General features: G+C 35.2%; 1 protein-coding gene across 2 annotated transcripts in view; it reads right to left on the reverse strand.

Annotated features, from left to right (window-relative positions):
* csmd2 (CUB and Sushi multiple domains 2) overlaps window positions 1-18,968 on the reverse strand; it is a 285,162-nt gene that overhangs the window by 252,270 nt on the left and 13,924 nt on the right. For both annotated transcript variants that reach the window (XM_042745309.1, XM_042745310.1), the window contains exon 2: window positions 12,657-12,873. In XM_042745309.1, the coding sequence (XP_042601243.1) occupies window positions 12,657-12,873 (217 nt within the window). The remainder of the gene's footprint in view (window positions 1-12,656; window positions 12,874-18,968) is intronic.

The raw sequence follows: 18,968 nt of genomic DNA on the forward strand, positions 1-18,968 counted from the left end.
AAAAAGGGGAAAAAATACAAAGGAAAAATATTGATAAACAAACAAATAAATAAATAAAATCTGCTAATAACGGATATATTATCTAATATTAGCAAAAAGACAGAAAATTTCCTAAACTTTCCAGAAATTTTGGAAAATTTCTGGGGGTTTTTTGGAAACTTTTATAAAGTTTCCAAGAAAGAAAGAAAGAAAGAAAGAAAGAAAGCAAGAAAGCAAGAAAGAAAGCAAGGCTTGTGGATCATAGATATGTTATTACAGAGTATAATATTGGCTGATACTGATAAATAATTAAAGGGGTCATGACATGGGTTTTTTTATTTTATTATTATGGTCCCCTAGGTGCAATTATAGTATTACTATAGTTTTTTTTTTTTTAAATCTTTTAAAATGTAGTGAATTATGACATTTTCCCACCCTGTTTCTCATCCTTTGATTCAAACAGTCTGTTTTTGGGTTGTTTTCCCCTTTAAGAGTTCAGTGTTAACGCCCACTGTTATGATTGGCTAACTACAGCGCCTATGGATCAATTATTAACACCCCCAGCCAGAACATTTGTGGATTGAGCGTAACTGTTTAGTAGCGGGTGATGCATTCGAAGCGATGGCTCTTGCAATGATAAAACCTTATATGTTTGAGCACATCTGCGTGGCATTGTGATTTTCCTGTACACAGACCCACTCGCTGTCCGTCGACTGAACACTTGTGAGGCGCGCGGCGCGACAACGATACGAAATGAGCGTAGTTGTCTTGTGCTGGAGGCGGTCATATGCAAATGGTTGGAACGTCACTTCGCACCGTGACGTCACTTCTTACCATGGATCCAGAACGAGCTGTATTTAGAGCTTGATTAAATAAATGGCTCGTTTATAATGGGGAGGACGTCTTAAGCTATGAAACTTGCAGGATGTTTTAATGGTACAAAGACCTCTTATATTCCAAAAGGTCAAGGCAAATTTGGTTTCTCATTTCATGACCCCTTTAATTAATATTAAACTGAGCCATTGACCAATAAAGGTATTTCCAATTAAATTAAAATAAATGTGTATTAAAAAAAAAAAAACTATTATAAACGGTAAACAATAGATTGTGCTTACCCAAAACTTCCATGACCCTCTTTATCTTATTCTGCAAAACCTCATAAGTGTTTGTTCATGTAAAAGCAAGAACATTCAAGTGCCATTTGAATCCCATGAGACGTAGTACTCATAAGTTCTTAAAAGTGATTTTTGAAAAACGCTTTTGCCCACAGTGTCAGACTGACACACTTTGTAGCCAATCAGCAGTAAGGGGGCATGTCTTGCAATGGTAGAGAGAAGAGAGCACTCATTTTGAGTGCACAGGGTAACGATCAGGCAAAAGGTGACCCGCCCACATAAATATCGAAGCAGCTTTTCAGCGGTGGAGAGAACTCAAGGAGAGAGAAGGCCTGGAAGGGCTGCACGATAGATCGAAATTTTCGAAATATTGCAAATGTAAATATCGCTATATGCATATCTGAGATATGCCGTCTAGTCTCGCTGTCTGACTCACATAGAAGCGTGCGCACAAGACGCATCTCGCACAGCGTCTCTTCAGTTCTGCCACACACGTGCAAAGAGTGCACACACACAGAGACGCGTTCCAGGCAGCGCACGAATACAGAGTTGATTCGTCTTTCACATCTCCTCCTTATGTTTGAACAAACACATACACACAGAATTATGTCAATAGTACACGTCTCGACGATCATTCTCGTAAACGTAGTCAGTTGTTTAAATGAATGTAAACAGGTGAGAAAGAAGTCTGATGAGTTTCATTATACTGGATCCGTGCAGTCAAATTTAAAGGGACAGCAGCCTATAAAAACTAACTATAAAAAATAACACTAATGTTAATCAAACAACAAAACGACTAAAACAAAGATTAATCTAAATTTAATTCATACAGTGAACACAATGCAGTGTTATTTTACACTAAATTATTAAATTTTTATCTATTTTATCTATGCTTGTAAATTGTGTATTTGTTCTTTTTTTTCACCCTTTTTCTTTCTTTTTTTTTTTCACTTGCCTATAATCATGTTTGAACTTTCTCAGACTATAGTTTTTGCTGTGGTATATGAAGAAGTACTTAAAGTGTAGGCTATGGAAAGCAAAGTCACAATGATATAAAATTAGTGTCATTATTTTTTTGTTTGTTTGTATGTATGGTCACACTGATGTTAAAATTACATTTTCTGATTTGTGACATTACTTTTTATGTACTGCTAAAACACTTTCAGAAGTTGTAGTGATTCTATCTTTTCCAAGAAAGAATGTGAAACAAATTGGTTACATATTTTTTTATTTTTAAATATTTTAAAATAGAATTTAAATTGATTTTTCTAACTTTAAGCAAAATCGTATCGCATATTTTTTAACAAGGTATCGCATATAACACTTTTCTTCAATACTTCTCAGAAGTAAACCTGGCTCAGTTAAGCTTGGTTTAAAAGTCTTTTTCAGATTAATGGAAGCCAGGCATTACGTTCAGTATTATCCTCTCATCTTACAAGCAAAACTCTTCTTCCTGTTTTCCTGCACCAGTGTTCTGGAGAGAATACAAACCAACCAACCATATTTTGTGGACAAAAAAAATGTCAGAAAGTGACATTTGACAAAAGGCCACTGTAGAAAACGTTCTCTCTTGGTTAGTCATACAATCTCACAATCTCATTGAAACCCCAGTCACCTACAGACATCTTCTACATGTGTCTCATTGTGAAGAAACCAGATCAATTAGGCTCATTATCACTTTTTCTCTTTAGAACTGCTTCCGTCACTTTTCAGGAGGTGCGAGCTTAATTTGTTAACGCATTTCACACTTGTGGGCTATACTGATGAGAGCAGGGATTGAGAGGTGCATTAGAGGAATGAATAAAGAGAGAAAATAACAAATCAGCTGAAGACTGAGGAGAACTGACAATATGTCTTGGCTCATCATAAGCTGCAGGTAAATGTCATTCAGACTTGTGGCATATGGCCACGTGACTCCTACATTATCTATGAACACTGAAATGAACTTGAACCCATTGTGATATTCCTCATGTTTGATGAGAAGAGACAGCTATGTCAGGTTTCTGATTGACAGGGAATTTTTTCTTAAATTGTTTTAGGTTAATAGATGTTGTCTTTCATCCCTAACGAGAAGCTAATTAAAATGAAGTACTTCCAAGTTTTTAAAACCATAAAGGAACAAATTTACTCAAGTGTGTTAATGCAGTATTTTCATAATCATCTCTGTAGCTTATTTCCCTATTCACACTGCAGAACTTCCACACAAACATGTCATAAGCATGATCATCTATGGAAATGGTTTTGTCTTTCTTTACTCATTGTCACATCAATCGGCTGGCTGACATGATAGTCACAAACATGACCTCTTCACCTCTCATCAGACTAGAAATATATAATAACGCCGCTCCAGCCTGGAACTATACTGAATTATATAACGGAGGGAAAAAAAGACAGATAAAGTAATGTTTCTTCCATTTATGGTTCTGCCAATATTACAGCTAACAATAAGCGCCGAGATTTCCATCGAGTACCTGAGGGTGGTGAGGAATAAATCACTGGATAGTGGAAAATGGAATGGAATATGGAGGGAGAAAAGCCAGACACCCAACAGTTTCTGCTCAGTGGATATGGTGAACCTAACTTTTCTCCGGTGGTTTTCGTTATGTTCTTCATATGCAAAAGACCATAACCCCAGCATATTTCCATAATACTGAAAAGTATAAGCAAGAAAAAAAAAAAAAAGTTAAAAAAATGAGCAGGTTTAGATTTAGATTTTCATTAAGTCACACAATAAGGTCACCACTTTCTGACATTATTTCACTTGCTAAAAAACATTGTAATTTTCCAAATTTTAACAAACGACTGATTAAGGAAGAAAATACATTCCAGAGGAATATCAGCCTATGTGAAAAACATTGTTTGAAACATTATAAAAAATGTTCTAAATGTGATCAATATTTCTCTGTTACTCACAAAATTTCCAGATAAAAGTTTCCAAATTATATTCACCACAGCTTTATGACACTTTAAAGAGTCAGAGAATTGCTCTGAAATGTCTAAAGTTTCAGCGTTTTATAGCTCAGTAGGAAGGCTTTTATAAAGTCCTACACATATACTTTGCAGGGGTCAAAAGAGGCATGGGAATATCCCAAGATCATGAAACTTCTGAAAGTTCTAGAGGGCTGCTCTGAGATGAATATACTGCTGTTTCTGCTTTTTAGCTGGTGAAGCCTCCTAGTTATTACAGTGTGATTTGGTACTTGCTCCTAAACCTGCAGTTTATGCTGACACACATAAATTTGAACTTTTGACTTCATTGCATTCTTTACATTCTGTGCCTTCCCATGAAGAACTGCAGAGACTAATATACATTCACTTCTTAGACTGCATTGACAGCAAATAATGCAGCTGAACTTCAAACTAAACCAAACAGAGCACACAATGTTCTACCGCACTATGAAAAATTAATTATAGCATGACTCCCCTGAAAACATCTTGTTAAATCAGGGAACAAACGTATCATAATTTAACCTCCATACCGGAGCATAGCAGAGCATCTGTTCTTTCAAATAAGTAAATTATTTATGTAGGACAATTTTTCCCTCTCATTTCACATTTAAATAATACTGAATAATAGCACAAACATTAAACTTCAAAAGCACATCGCTTAACTGCATTATTTTATTATAAAAACATATACAAGTGGCATATATATATATATATATATATATATATATATATATATATATACATAATATATATATATATATATATATATATATGTAGAATTATATAATCAAAACACATTTGAGCCTGAACACTATGTTACAGAAAAACCAATTACCAAATACTGAAGCCATATCAAATGATTGAAATGTCACATGGCACCCCATGACAAGACAAAATAAGAGCCCTATATACAGTATCAAATAAGACATTAATCAGTCTTTTCATAATGCTGTTGTCCTTGTGACCACACAGTAGCAGATTTTGGGGACATCTGGTTCCTAAAAACATCTCAAATCCACACAGGTGAGCATCAAAAGCACATCCCAGGTCATCATAATCATCTCATTCTCTTTCTCGAGTGCACTAATAGAGGTCTGAGGTGTTTCTCTGGTGTTCATTTCAAAAGGAGAGTATTAGTCCACAAGCTCAAGCCTCCAACAGCTGCTTGTATTCATATACTACTCTAATCAGCTCCTTTAAATGCCATTGAGGGCACAATTACTTACAACGTTACATAATCTAAAGCTTATAATAGAATATTTTAATGAAATGTGTTTGCATTTTCAGGATTTAAGTGGCAGGTACTGCACTAAAAGCTACATTATTACTGAAAAAACACTGTTTTCTTGGACCCACTGCAGGTGAGGATTTATATGGAATTGAATCTGGCAAGTAGCAATTATTGAAGATGAACATCTCAGACAGAACATCAAACTAGCGCTTTCACAATAAATTTTGTGAACATGTGAACAAATTCAGTAAGGTACATCTTTTCTTTTGGAATGGAATGGATACAAAAATTATATAAAAGCAGAGTTCATATGCTTATATGCTCTGCACCAAAAGCTGCCGGTTTTGGATCGGACTCAGTGCAGGAGGAGGAGGATGACAGAATCTGATTTAATGGGATTGGTCAGAGGCCTGTTCTTTCATAAAAGCTGGCTGAAGAACCACCCATATATCAAGAGGAAGCACAGCCCTGGAGTTAAACAAATAAATAAGAGCAATTAAACAAAGTGGCCACCACTCCTCACCTGGCACTATGCAAGTCCCATACACCCCCACTGCACAAACTCTTCAATATAGGGAATAAAGAGATTTTTTTTTTTCCCCTTTTAACTTGTCACTTGTTCAAGGCACTTACGCAAATAGCTTGAGCGTAGAGCACCGTCACAGTCCAAAGGCCTATATTGAGTTTTTTCCAGAAAATATGCCCTTACAAAACAGTTGAGCCACTTGAGTGCCTATTTTTATTTTTATACTACCTTGGCTGTCATCTTAAAGGCTGTCCACACCAAGAACTATAGCTAAAATTAGACAATTATAAAGTTGTAATATATGAACGCATATATAGAACGCATTTTTCATTCCACTGCGGTATTTTTCCATGGTATTTCGAAGTAAATGCGCTACGGACATCTCTGAATTTGTGTTTGAATGCTGCGCTCTTCTCAGGTCTTTATAGCAGCTTCTCGTGCATAATACATCAATCTAAAACACGGTGCTCAAGTTCAAAGAAATTCAGCTTCTAAAAACACGTCTCCACATTACCTTGCGAAAAAAAAAAAAATCCTTCCACTGACCTGCTTTAGTGCAACACAAAAGAAGGTATTTTGAAGAATGCTGTAACCAAACCATTTTGGTTACCATTCACTTGGTCAAAAAACACTGAGACGTTTCTCAGAAAATCTTCTTTTATATTCCACATAAGAAAGACATTTGGAAGGACATGGGGGGAGTAAATCATGAGAATATTTTCATTTTGGGGTGAACTATCCCTTTAAAAGCAGCAGTCCTTGAGCTTCACACAGGAGATCGCTGTAGTTGGATTTGGAAAACCTGTGTAAGCTGATGGGACTAAGCCAAAGTTCAGTTTCTGTCTCATATGGAGTGTAAATATTTTAGCTCAATCCTGCTCCTGGAGATCCGGCTTCCTGTAGAGTTTGGTTTCACTTCTAACAAACACCTGAACCAGTTAATAATGGTCTTTAAGCTCATTTGAAAATTGCAAGCAGGTGTGTTGGAAATAATTCTGCAGGAATGTAGATCACCGCTGTTGTAGGAGCTCCAATTATACGAAGGCCAAACACTTCGGAGGAAACACCAACATGGAAACTGGTGTGTCCTCAATCTGATATCTAAACAACATCTCCATACATTATATACCCATCACCCCCATGACAGTATAATATAAATAAAAAATGCCCCCCAGATGCCTCCACAACAGCAGCAGCTGCACAGCACCAATTAATGTGACATTTATAGAAATCTTTACCTACATGCCAAGGATGTCAGCTGACTGGTTAATGCATTTCAAGATATAATATCTAATATCAGATATTACATTAACCTTAAATGTTTTTTTTTTGTGTGTGTGTGTGTGTTAAGAAGTTATTCCTCCCCATTTTGGGGTTACAAAAGCAAGTACAGTACAGTGTTGATATTGTAATAAAAAAAAAATAAAGAATAATAGAAAATAAAAAAAAGAAATGAAAGAAAGAATAAAAGAATAAAAGAAAGATTAAATGGAAATTTAAAAATTAGAATTATTGTCTTGGCAAATGAAATGAAAGTTTAAGTACTAAAATTACAATAAATAAAACTAAAAAAAAAACTCCATCTAAATACATACTGCATATTAAACAAAAGAAAACAAATGCACATTAAAAATACTATAAAATTCAAAATGGAAAATATTTTAAAATATTTATAAATAATGTAATAGTAATAATATTACTAAAACAATACGGGTACAGTACCACCATAAATAAATAAATAAACAAACAAACAAATTCTTTATGTAGGAGAGTAGACAACCGTGAGTTTTATGATAGCACACACCTGTCAAAGAACAAATATCAGCTAACAGTCCTGACTAAGATTAGTAGAACAATGGAAACACTACATTGCAAATATCACATGTTGACTCAGAGGCATTTTGTACAGTCATATTCTTCACACGATACATTCAAATCCACCCACAACAAGCAAACAGCTTCAGATCCAAATTAATAATTGGGTGGATAAAACAGCACTTATTTAAATCAGCTCTCAAATCAAATAATCTCAAGAGTGATTACATTTTAGCTGAGAAATGATTCAACAGAAATTAGGAGGAATAATATGGTATTCTGTGTGATAAGAGTGAAGACTTCTGGATGAGTTGAATCATAAATGTATGTGGGTAAACCCTATCAAACCAGAGATCGACGATATTATAGGGATGGTGATATGTGGCAGTGACTCACAGGACCTATTTTTCAGCGAACAAAGAAAAAGATAATGGAATGGCAGGGTCACCCAATGAGATCTCGTCTAAGACAGAGGGAATAAAAAACGTGTCATTAACTCAGTTAGCACAGGGGAGGAATGGTATGTTTCATTTGCAGCAGACTATGCAAGTGATGTTGAATGATCTCAGGCCAAGAAATTAATCCAGCTATACAGCATGTTACTATGTTAAATGCTAATGCCCATGTCTGCTGTCTTCACAGTAGTAAAAAGCATTATATGTAACATTATGTTACTATGTTAAATGGTTAGCTTGGTTCCGTCAAAGCTCAACTGCAAATGTCTGTTCTCAATTTTCAAAGCGAAACCAATGTTACAAACATACTGCCACATAAGATGATTAAGGTGTTTACATGAGTTTCTTTTAGAATATTCCTTATGGTACATTCCATATAGTATGTTATAGTACATAGATCGATTAATGGCACATCATTAAGTCCCCACCCGACACCATCTGACGTCCCCTCCAGGATTTCACACATAAACATATAGTTTATCTTTTGTTATGATGCCATACACAGTTTTGGGTGTTTCATTTTTACTTTACTGAAAGCTTCAAGTGTAGTTAATTTTTTGTCATGCTATGCTTTCAAACAGACGATGACGTTGTTAAAGCCATGCTCTTTTGTTTGCTGTCAAACGGTTGACCACTGCCATGTATATCCTGTCACATGCGGTAAAAAGTACTACACGATAGAAATCATGTGATTAAGGTGCGTACATGTCTATACTGCACTTCAATAATGCGACTAAAATAGGAATACTCCACGTCTTAATCCGATTTGTGTTTTAATGATTACCAATTAACGTAATCAAACATTTATGTTTACATGGTAGATTCTAGGGCTGGGCAATAAATCGATCTTATCGATTAACTCGAATGTGTAGTTTACATTGACTTGTTTGAATGAAAATCAGTTTTCTTTTTAACATCCGCCGATGCTCCACTTAGGGCTCCCGTAGTTCTGAATGGGCTCAGCCCTCCCCCCGCGCGTTTGCCGTAGAGATACACAAACAACATGGCAGCGAGCAGGGAAGAACTTGTTGCTTTTAAGAAAGGTGTCATCTGTAATTTGGAATTGGTTGTGTTTTCTACCCTTATAAACTGTTCCATTATTCGTTTATAGTAGCCTATTGTATTGAACTTTAGCGATTTTCAAAGGAATGCCCTTTGAGTGATTAAGTTGCAAACTGAACAAAAGTTTGTTTTTCAAGGCACTTTTTTGCTGTTATGACTTTTCTTACTTCATACATATGAAAAGTTCAAAACTTTGAGAAGATTTGATTTCTTGATGATTTTATATTTTATAATAGTGATTTTATAATATCAAAATATAAAGCAAAAAAAGTTGAAATGAATGACTAATAAGCCAATAAGTTTTATTTTAAATAAGTGTGTCTACCACACAGAATATTTTGGTCATTAAAAACAACATTTAAATTGGGTAATTTTTTAAAGCTTTAAAGTGTTGGAAAAAGTGCTTGAATTTCTCTCTCAAAACAAACCCTGAAATGAATAATGTAATAACATTCGACTTGTTCTGCCACAACACCATGGTATAGTTATCATTACTACTGGTTTTCTACATCAGCATTGTTTGATCTGTTTATAACCGAATTCTGTGCAGAATTTGAATACTTCTCACTAGATCTCGCAACAACCTCATTCATTCTGCGGCAAATTCAAACGCTTCTCACTGGATCTCACAGTGCTGTGCTGTAGGGCGTCATGAGATCAACACTGGGTCCCAAGTAAACCTGTTCTGAGCTCAGAATGTACAAACCATAATCACATTATTACCGTAGTGTAGGACTTGGCTTCAACAACGTTGTCGTCTGTTTGCAATAATAGCACAACAAATTATTAACTGCACTTGAAGCTTTCAGTAAATTAAAAATGAAACACACAAAACTGTATTATTGATGTAATTGAATTATGTTTATACATGAAATTCTGGAGGGGACATCGGATGGTGCCGCATGGGGCATAATGACGTGTGCCATTTATCGATCTTTGTACTATAACATGTAAAACGGGAACATGAAAGGAACATTCTAAAAGCAACTCATGTAAACACCTTAACCCTCTAAGCGCCAAAGTCGCAAAATTGCGACAAGACGTCATACTTAATAAAACAGACTGTAGTTCCTAATATGGTGTAATATCTCATTTGTATTTCCTACCACTAGATGGCAGACATGTAGTACTTCGATTCTAGACCAACATTACTTCAAGTTCCTATTCAAAGTGTTCGAGGAAATAGCAGAGCAAGTGAGCTCTCGTGTCATTGATGCGGAAATAGTTCAGTTCATAGCGTGAGTAAATTGAGAGATTTGTGAGAGAAAAATCACCAAATGGCTAATAAAAAGTTGTACCGTGAGGATGTGTTGCAAATGTTATTCGCCAATTCTGACTCTGAAGGGGAATATTTGCCTTTTGGAAATGATGATCGGTCGTCTAATGATCGCGCTTCTTCCAGTACATCTTTACAGCGCAATGGTGCTGCCATGCGAGGCGAGAGTGTTCACTAAGAAATTTCACTAAAGAAATGATCATTTCAGCCCTTTGCCCAATGGGGATGGGGGTGGCAGAGGTGAACGTGGTCGCAGTGTCCATAGGAGAGCTGTTGCTGATCGTGATGAGTAGGTGCGATCTGCACTGTGCCATACTCTCAAGAACTATAAACTGTGTTGCCTAGATACCTGATTGGGCAGATAGCTGGTCAACTGATCAAAAAATAGGCACATGCATTTTACTATGGCACAGTAATATAGTAATAATTTACTACTTTTTCCAGGTTTCCAATTATTTATTTATTTTTTTTATTTTTTTTCCTGATCATTTGGAATGAGAAAAAAAAAAAAAAAAAAAAAAAAAACAAACAAACAAAATCTTGCAAATAAGTTCAAACATGTATTCAATATCTATTATTTCCTGAATATTACTGATGAACTGATCAAAAAGTAGGCTACTGTTCACATGCGTTTTACTACTATATAGTTTAGTAATATAGTAATAATTTAGTACTTTCTCCTGTTCTATTGTTGGCTTCCTCTTTTCTGATCATTTGGAAGGAGGATAAAAAGACACACACACAAAAAAAAACATGCAAATAAGTTCAAACATCAATTCAATATCTACTATTTCCTGAATATTATGAAATTTGAGATGGCCGCCCCCTGATGACTTCGTCATACGCAAATTAGATTAGTATATTTAAACCCCAAATAAACTTTCGGTCATGCCCAACATTTTTCTAATTTACAGTATCTCTATCTTTAAGTCCTTTAAAGCCACAAGCTTTTGAAATCTTGATGTCAAAATACAGCATTTTTTTCCAAAAAACCCTGGCGCCTAAAGGTTTAATCATAATATTGTCCTATTCAGAATAAGGTATGTCCATGAAAATGTAGTCATTGATCTGTAACACTAATATTCAAAAGGATGCTTTTGATTAAAAGTACAGTAAAAGATCCTTCGGAAACATTCAAATATGCTGATGATTTGGTGTGCAAGAACCATTATTTTGAAAACATTTGCTGTTTAATTTTTTTATGACTTTTTTCAAGATTATTTGATGAATAGAATGTTTAGAACCATAATTATTTGTAACAGAAACCTCATTTAACTTTGTTATTGCCTTTATTGTGACTTCTTATCGACTTAATGCTGAAAGAAATTCTTACTTTTGAACGGAAGTGTATCACTTTATAATAATTTTCACTTACACATTCCAATGCAAAACAGATGTTTAGAAGCACTTAACTGACTTTTTGTTTGACGTTATGACTAGCACAGCAACACTGACTTTCTTACATATAATCGGTATCATAAAACCACATCCTATTGGAAAGTCTCAATATCCTTTTGATTTCTTCAAGACGTTGAGTTCAGCTGTCACTAATAATACACTGGCAGGGTAAACCGCTCATGCCGAACAAGGTTAACATTCATAGAACACCATGGAAACCTAGGCCTGTGCATGAAGCTGTCCTTGAATCTTTAAGCATAAAGAAAAAAAAAAGTGTCTTGAAAGTGTCCTTGTGCACATCGTTTCCCACACAGATATGAATAAATAAAGGTGACATAAAAAGGGTGGGAAAAAACAACAAATTTACAGAGTCCTGCAATGTTTTCTATAGAACTCATTTCATTGGGTAAAATGCTATCTGAGAAGTGATCTATGAATGTAGGTAAGCTTTTCAAAACGCTAGCTCTTGAATGGAAAACAGGCCAAGGCCCCAAGGACACTCCCCCTGAGGATATCAGCTCTGCTCAATCCCTTGAGCCTCAATCCTTTTATTTTCTTCTTATTTTCAGAGTATACAAAGGGGAATTTCAGACTCAAGACAGCGATAAAGTCAGAAGCGCTAAATCAATTTGTGGACTTCAATGTTCAAACCATTAGATACAGACCTGAAATGAAATTTTCATTCCTCTCAGTGCGCTTTAAACAAGTTTTGGGACACTTAAGTAAATCCAAAGTTCACGCACAGAGTTCACCCAGTTCAAACTGTTAGCAAAGTAATGTCAGCTAGCAATTCCAAGAGATTGGATCTGGCATTTACACACATAATATGATAAAAACGCTCTGTATTTACCGGGTCCGTAAGTTTGTTGGACTGGGTTGCCCGTCGTAGACTGAAAGGATGTCAAAGTCCTCTTCTAAGGCAAAGCCTTGAAATACCAACTGTATCCGGTTGTGTTCCTGTGCCACAATCACCCATGTGCAGTTGGCGTAGTTGGGATATCCATACGGGTATCCGGGGCTTTCTATTGTCCCATTTGGACTGTGTAGTGTGTGACTGCAGTTTTGAGCTGTAAAAAGTAGAAAAAGAGAAGCAAGTATTAAACAAAGTGGACGGAAATACATTTAAATGCATTCAAATGAGAAATCCAGGCAAAATCTAAACGCTATTATTGATCTAAAAGATCTTGGAACCAAAATGTGAATTTAATTTATTTATTCCTTATCAGCAAGTAGGTGTAGAACATTTGCAAACAATGCTTTATGATTTACAACCTTCTGACGTGATGAATATGTTCATTTGCCAGTTCGGTCTGTGCCTTTAAAGGATTAATTTACATTCGTTAATGTGTTGTTTGATCTGACAGGGCATTAAATCATTTGTTAGTACAAAAAAATGCTTCCACATTAAAATCCTTATAATGTCCACCATGTAATTATGGAATAGTGTACTCCAGGTGCATATAAATAAGACAAGCTAAAACGACTAATATTTATATATTTTTACTCATGCAAAGTTATAGAGCAGTAATATTCAATTTCAAGATGCAATTAAATTAACATATGGTCCAGCACATGAATACTGTCAGCTGCCCTTGCTATTGCCACAGCTTTATCAGTGGTCAAAAAGATGTTTCCACGGCAACTCCGCAAAGGCAATAAGAAAAAGGAGGAATGATACCACCCATGGTTATTAATTTGACTAATTTTAATAACTCCATATCGCCTGCAGCTCAGACTGCACTCCTCAGCATTAATTGCATTTCTCTTTTGCATACTTGTCAACGACCTCTTATAAAATATTGCACTCAATCTGAAATTTTAATAACTGTGTGTGGCTCCATCCATCAGTGAAAAGCCTGGCCTAAATTACTAGTTCTGGACAGGTCCGTAGCCCCACTTTTAATTAATAGTCCCTTCTTGCTTTAATAATCGGTAATGTTCTCAGATTGCCGCTCTCTCTTTTTTTTTTTTTTTTTTTCCCTTTTTTTAATTCTACTCACTCCGGGAAACTTACATATCTGCTATAGTCACACAGGACCTGACAACATGGCCCAAATATTCCCTGCAGTTCATCTTTTTAATGGGAGTCTTAAATCAGTGTTCAAAAGAAACGTTGCGAGTACAATTTTGCAACACATTTTAACTTACATTCTTAATATAAAACTGCTACAGTAAGTTAAATGTAAGTTTGAAACAACTGCATGCAATTAAATTGAACGAAGAAGAAGAAATAAAAATTTTAGGCAAGAATTAAACAAACTTGTTTGCACTGAAAAAAAGGGGGAAAAAAAAGAAATAATTGCTGCCTGTGGCTAATTTCATTATCTGATAAATGACTACCGAACCCTCCCTCTGTGAAGCTAATTTGTATATATATATAATTTATCAATTTAAAAAATATATAAATAACATAAAAATAAATAAACATTAAAAATAAAGCACAAATTATAACACAAACTTACTTGCAAAGGAAATAAATACATACAAAACCAGAAACCAAAATAATGCAATTGGATACATAATCCTACATTTTATCAATTTATTTGATTCTTAAATGCATTGGAATTTATGTGGGGTTAGGTGATTAAAACAGCATTAGAAATGCCTAATTAGAGGACATCTGTTATCACTAAAGCCCACATTCCATAAAAACAATCCCAACACACCAGCAAAAAATGAGAACCCAGCATGTCTGCATACAGCACATGTTTGTCTGACACATTTGAGTGGAGATTAAGCCGAGATTACACCTAATGAAAACCAAGATCAAACAGCATGACCCATACGCAAAAAAATATTCAAAGCATTTACCGAATGCAAACACAACGTGTCATAAAGTCATATAATGCATTTAATGCAAAGATGGAGTGTCATTATGCAAGAAAAAATATATATATGCACAACCTGTGAATGATTTTTTATGACATAATTCCTAAGCACAACTGGGATTTGGATTTCTTAAGGCAAAAGCTTTGCCTACTAGAAAAGCATTTTAATAATTAAGTGAAAATGTATCTGAGAAAGGAAAAACCTGAGGTGCTTTTTTTAAACTTAAAAATTTCTCAAACAGCTGGAAAACAGTTGAGTGCTATTCAGATAATCCGCCTTTGGCCAATGGCCATATTCAGTGCAGTTTTCCAAATGATAAAGGAACAGACTGTTTAGGATTTGGAGGACCTCTCTCTCTCTGTGTGTGTGTGTGTGTGTGTTTAAAAGGCATGGTGTCTGTGATAAATGCCTTCTTGACATAAATTATTTAGGCTAGAAAGTGTCACAAAATAAGATGCTAAGCACCGAGAGCTGGAATTCATTTGGGAGCTAAGATGTTTGTGGCTCTTTAAGATTCATTTCAAGCCTGTTTGCTTGTCTCATATTCTAACCATACCAGATTAGCATAAAACTTGGAAATGTGAATTTATTTCTAAAAGCTGGAATGTGCAATGGCAGGAAACAATCCATCATTTCTGCACTCTATCCCACGGGACTGTTCATGTGAGGTTGGCCCAGCATGAACCATTGTGAAAAACACTTGACCTCTGGATACAGACGCCTTTATAGCTCTGTGGGGTTTTATGGCCACAAGTCTTCTCTGTGAAGCACTACAATATTAAGAATGAAACCCAGGTCATTGCAGACCGCTGAGAGGAATGCTGGCAAAAAAAAAAAAAAAAAAAATATGAAGAGATTCATTCAACTTAAAATAAGACTCTCTGTCCAACAAGGAATGTGGACACTCTACATCCAAGCTGTTCGTCTTAAATTAACTAAAACTAACATGAATGGGAGTTTAAAATGAGACACATTCGTCCATTTCTGGCCTTCCAATCAGTAACTTATTATAGTTGTGAACATAAAACAGCATTTTCTCCCTGCATCTGTTGTGAAGAAGACCGAGTGACGTTAAGTTACTCTTATTAGCACAGAACATCCTGATCAATATAGGTTCATGATGTCTTCATTACAAACACTTATCACGGAACAAAAGTCGATAGATTAATGTTTTATGTAAAATGGGTCACGTCACAAACACAATGTAGACTCACAACACAGAGTAAGAGGCTAATTTTAACCACGGGTGTCAACACAGAGACTGCTAACTCTCAACAGCACGATTGCTAACCAACAGTTCAATAAACTACAATTTGATATTAATGACTTGCATCTCATACACAATTTTAAAAAAAGTTACTTTGTTTCTATTCTGCTCCAAAATAGTTCCAAGCTAACTCACCGTGGAGTCTCCAACAAACACATGGCTGGTGTTTCGTTTGTGAATGAACCAAACGTTTGAATGAATGATTCACTGACTCACTCGATTTGTGAATCAGCGTTTTTGAGCGAATCGCTAGAATGAATGCTTTATAAAAGCATTCATTTTTTCCGTAGCTAAATGAATCATTTTTATACGAATCGGTTGAGAGATACACTTGCTCACACACAAAGACACATGATTCATTTCAGAATGAATCAGTGGTTCAGAAAGAGCTTAATTTAGTGACTCCCTCATAAAGACAGTCACTTGTCTATCCTAATAATCTATGCAGCCTAATAATCTAATAATTTAAGTGATTATTCGAAATGAAAGAAAAGCCTTTATGAATCCTACTGTAAAAATATTTTATAAAAATGTCCGGTAGACTAAAATGTGATTGTCCATAAATGTTGGATGTAATAATCTAATGTAAAAAGACAGTTTTTCATCGTTTTTTTTTAAGGTACATAAACAACACATTAGGTGACTCTTCTGCTCACAAATGCAAATAGTGGCCTGACTGAAAGTAAGAGAAGAGAGTTGGATCAGATGAAGGATAGGGTAGAATTATGAGCAATCAGCAATGTGTTCTGCATTCATAACACATAGTGTCTCAAGTCCAGAACAAAGGCATTGGCTATGCTTGATCTAATGAAGGTGGAAGTATCATTGACTACATTATAACTTTTCCCTCCACTCTTCCAGATACATAAAGACTAGTGCTGTCAAAGGATTCATCTCGATTAATCGCATCCAAAATAAAAGTTTTTGTGTACATAATATATGTGTGTGTACTATGTATATTTATTATGTATATGTAAATACACTCTCATACAGTATATATTTGGAAAATATTTACATTTACCTACATGGATATATTATAAATATAAAAATGTATTTAATATACAAATATAACATATTTTTCTTAAATATTTATGTGCATGTGTGTGTGTAGTTATATATACATAAATATACACAGTACACACACACATATTATGTAAACAAAAACTTTTATTATGGATGCAATTCATCGTGATTAATCTTTTCATAGCACTAATATAGACTATTTAATGATTTGTTTGTAATTCTAAATCATATATATGATTGAGAATTTAACACATTGAAGTTATAATTCTCAAACATATAGGCCTACACATATGTTCTTAACTTAACTATTTAAAAATTAAATTTTACTCAATGTAGGATTCCCAAATAAGAGAATATTTGATCATTTTTTGGAAAAAAAAATCTTACAAACTTCATAAAATTGATCACAGGACTTTTTTTTCCCTTAGGAAACTCTTCATGAATCCATCTCCAGGTTTCTCACATTTTAAGTGATTTGAATAAAGTTCAAGTGTCCATTTGAATGCATCGAGTTGAGAGGAAGAAGGAAATGCATTATGTAGCTCTTAATAAAGTTAACCCCCACATTCACAGCAGCAGGTATTTTCTTTTCCTTGAACATAGATTTACAAATGCATTGTGAAAATAACAATTGAATTGATTTGACCTGCATTAATACAGTGCTGCATAAATCGCTAAGGCTAAAAAAAAAGCTCCATACAGTAGTATTTCATCCACAACGCTTTATTGATTTTCTTTTTTTTTTAAAAGAGTCTCACACAGTCACAATGTCATATGTGCAGTTATTTCTGGCAGAGGCACACATTTAAACTCTTTCTGAGATCCCCGAATCTTGGTCTTATACCAGGGCTCTTTGCATCTGTTTAGTGTTTTCCCAAAATATTGGCGGAGTGAAGTAAAAAAGGAGAGAGAGCTTTGACCTTGTTTAGCACGACTGCAGAGACCACCTCCAGAGTCAACCAATGTTTGTTTTGCCTCCGCTGTTGTTTTGCTGCTACGGGGCTGCAGCGCCTCGGCATGACACTTTGATAAATCGATCGCTGCCGTGCCGTACTATGGCAGGACAGCAATCCTTCAGAGTGCCCGCAATCAGAGATCTTAGGAGGGAAGGGGAGTGGGAAAGGGGTGGGAAAAAGGAAGAGGAGGGGGAATTCTCTATGAGGAGCTGGACTGTACTTTGTCCACTTCTTCAACATAATGTCAACACACAATCACTGTGTTTCAAAACCTAGTGAGTGGCCTCCAGAAAAGCAAGACTGTTCCAAAAACAAGCATCACATCTATCCATCAGAGAAGGCAATCACAGAATGCATGCATCTATCCAATCCTGTCCAATATAGTGGACAGTAATGTATATATTCTTATATTTAAACTAAAATTAAATATAATACAATAAAATACATTTTTAATAAATAAGTAATGAAACAAGTGTCCAGTGTGTGGAACACTATTTATATCTAATATGCTCTATAAGACATCACTTGTGAGGCTTTGTTTTAGCTAGGATGACTGTATGAAGGAGGCAGCAGGTTTTTGAACAGAACTCATGACATTCATAGGAAGATAACAGCAGTCTGTGTCACTGGCAGAAAAATAAAGCTTTGATATGTGTATGAAAACATGTGACATCAGAATCCATTGCCAAAGCACAGCTTTAGAACATACCCTGGAATTAGTGTATGTGTTTGCATGACATTGTTTGGCAATAACTTAAGATTCATAACAAGAAATTACATTTATATGCCTGTTATCTGCACAAAAGCAGATAACATGTTCTCTGTTGGTTTGTGCCCTCTTTTGCTATTATCCTGTTTCCAGCCTTTTCCCTAGTTCCCATACTCAGTGCATCTACTTTCTTATCTCCAGCTTCCAGCAGCACAGCCTGATGTGGACTGGATTGAAGTATTAGATCTTTACCAGAGATGGATGGATGGATGGATATATTATCTATGTATAGATTAGCTTCATTATTTTAAATAATAGTTCACTCAAAATGTTTTTTTTTTTTTTTTTTTTTGTCATCATTTACTCACCCTCATGTTG

Source organism: Cyprinus carpio, chromosome B19 (genome assembly GCF_018340385.1).
Source record: "Cyprinus carpio isolate SPL01 chromosome B19, ASM1834038v1, whole genome shotgun sequence".
Taxonomy (NCBI): domain Eukaryota; kingdom Metazoa; phylum Chordata; class Actinopteri; order Cypriniformes; family Cyprinidae; genus Cyprinus; species Cyprinus carpio.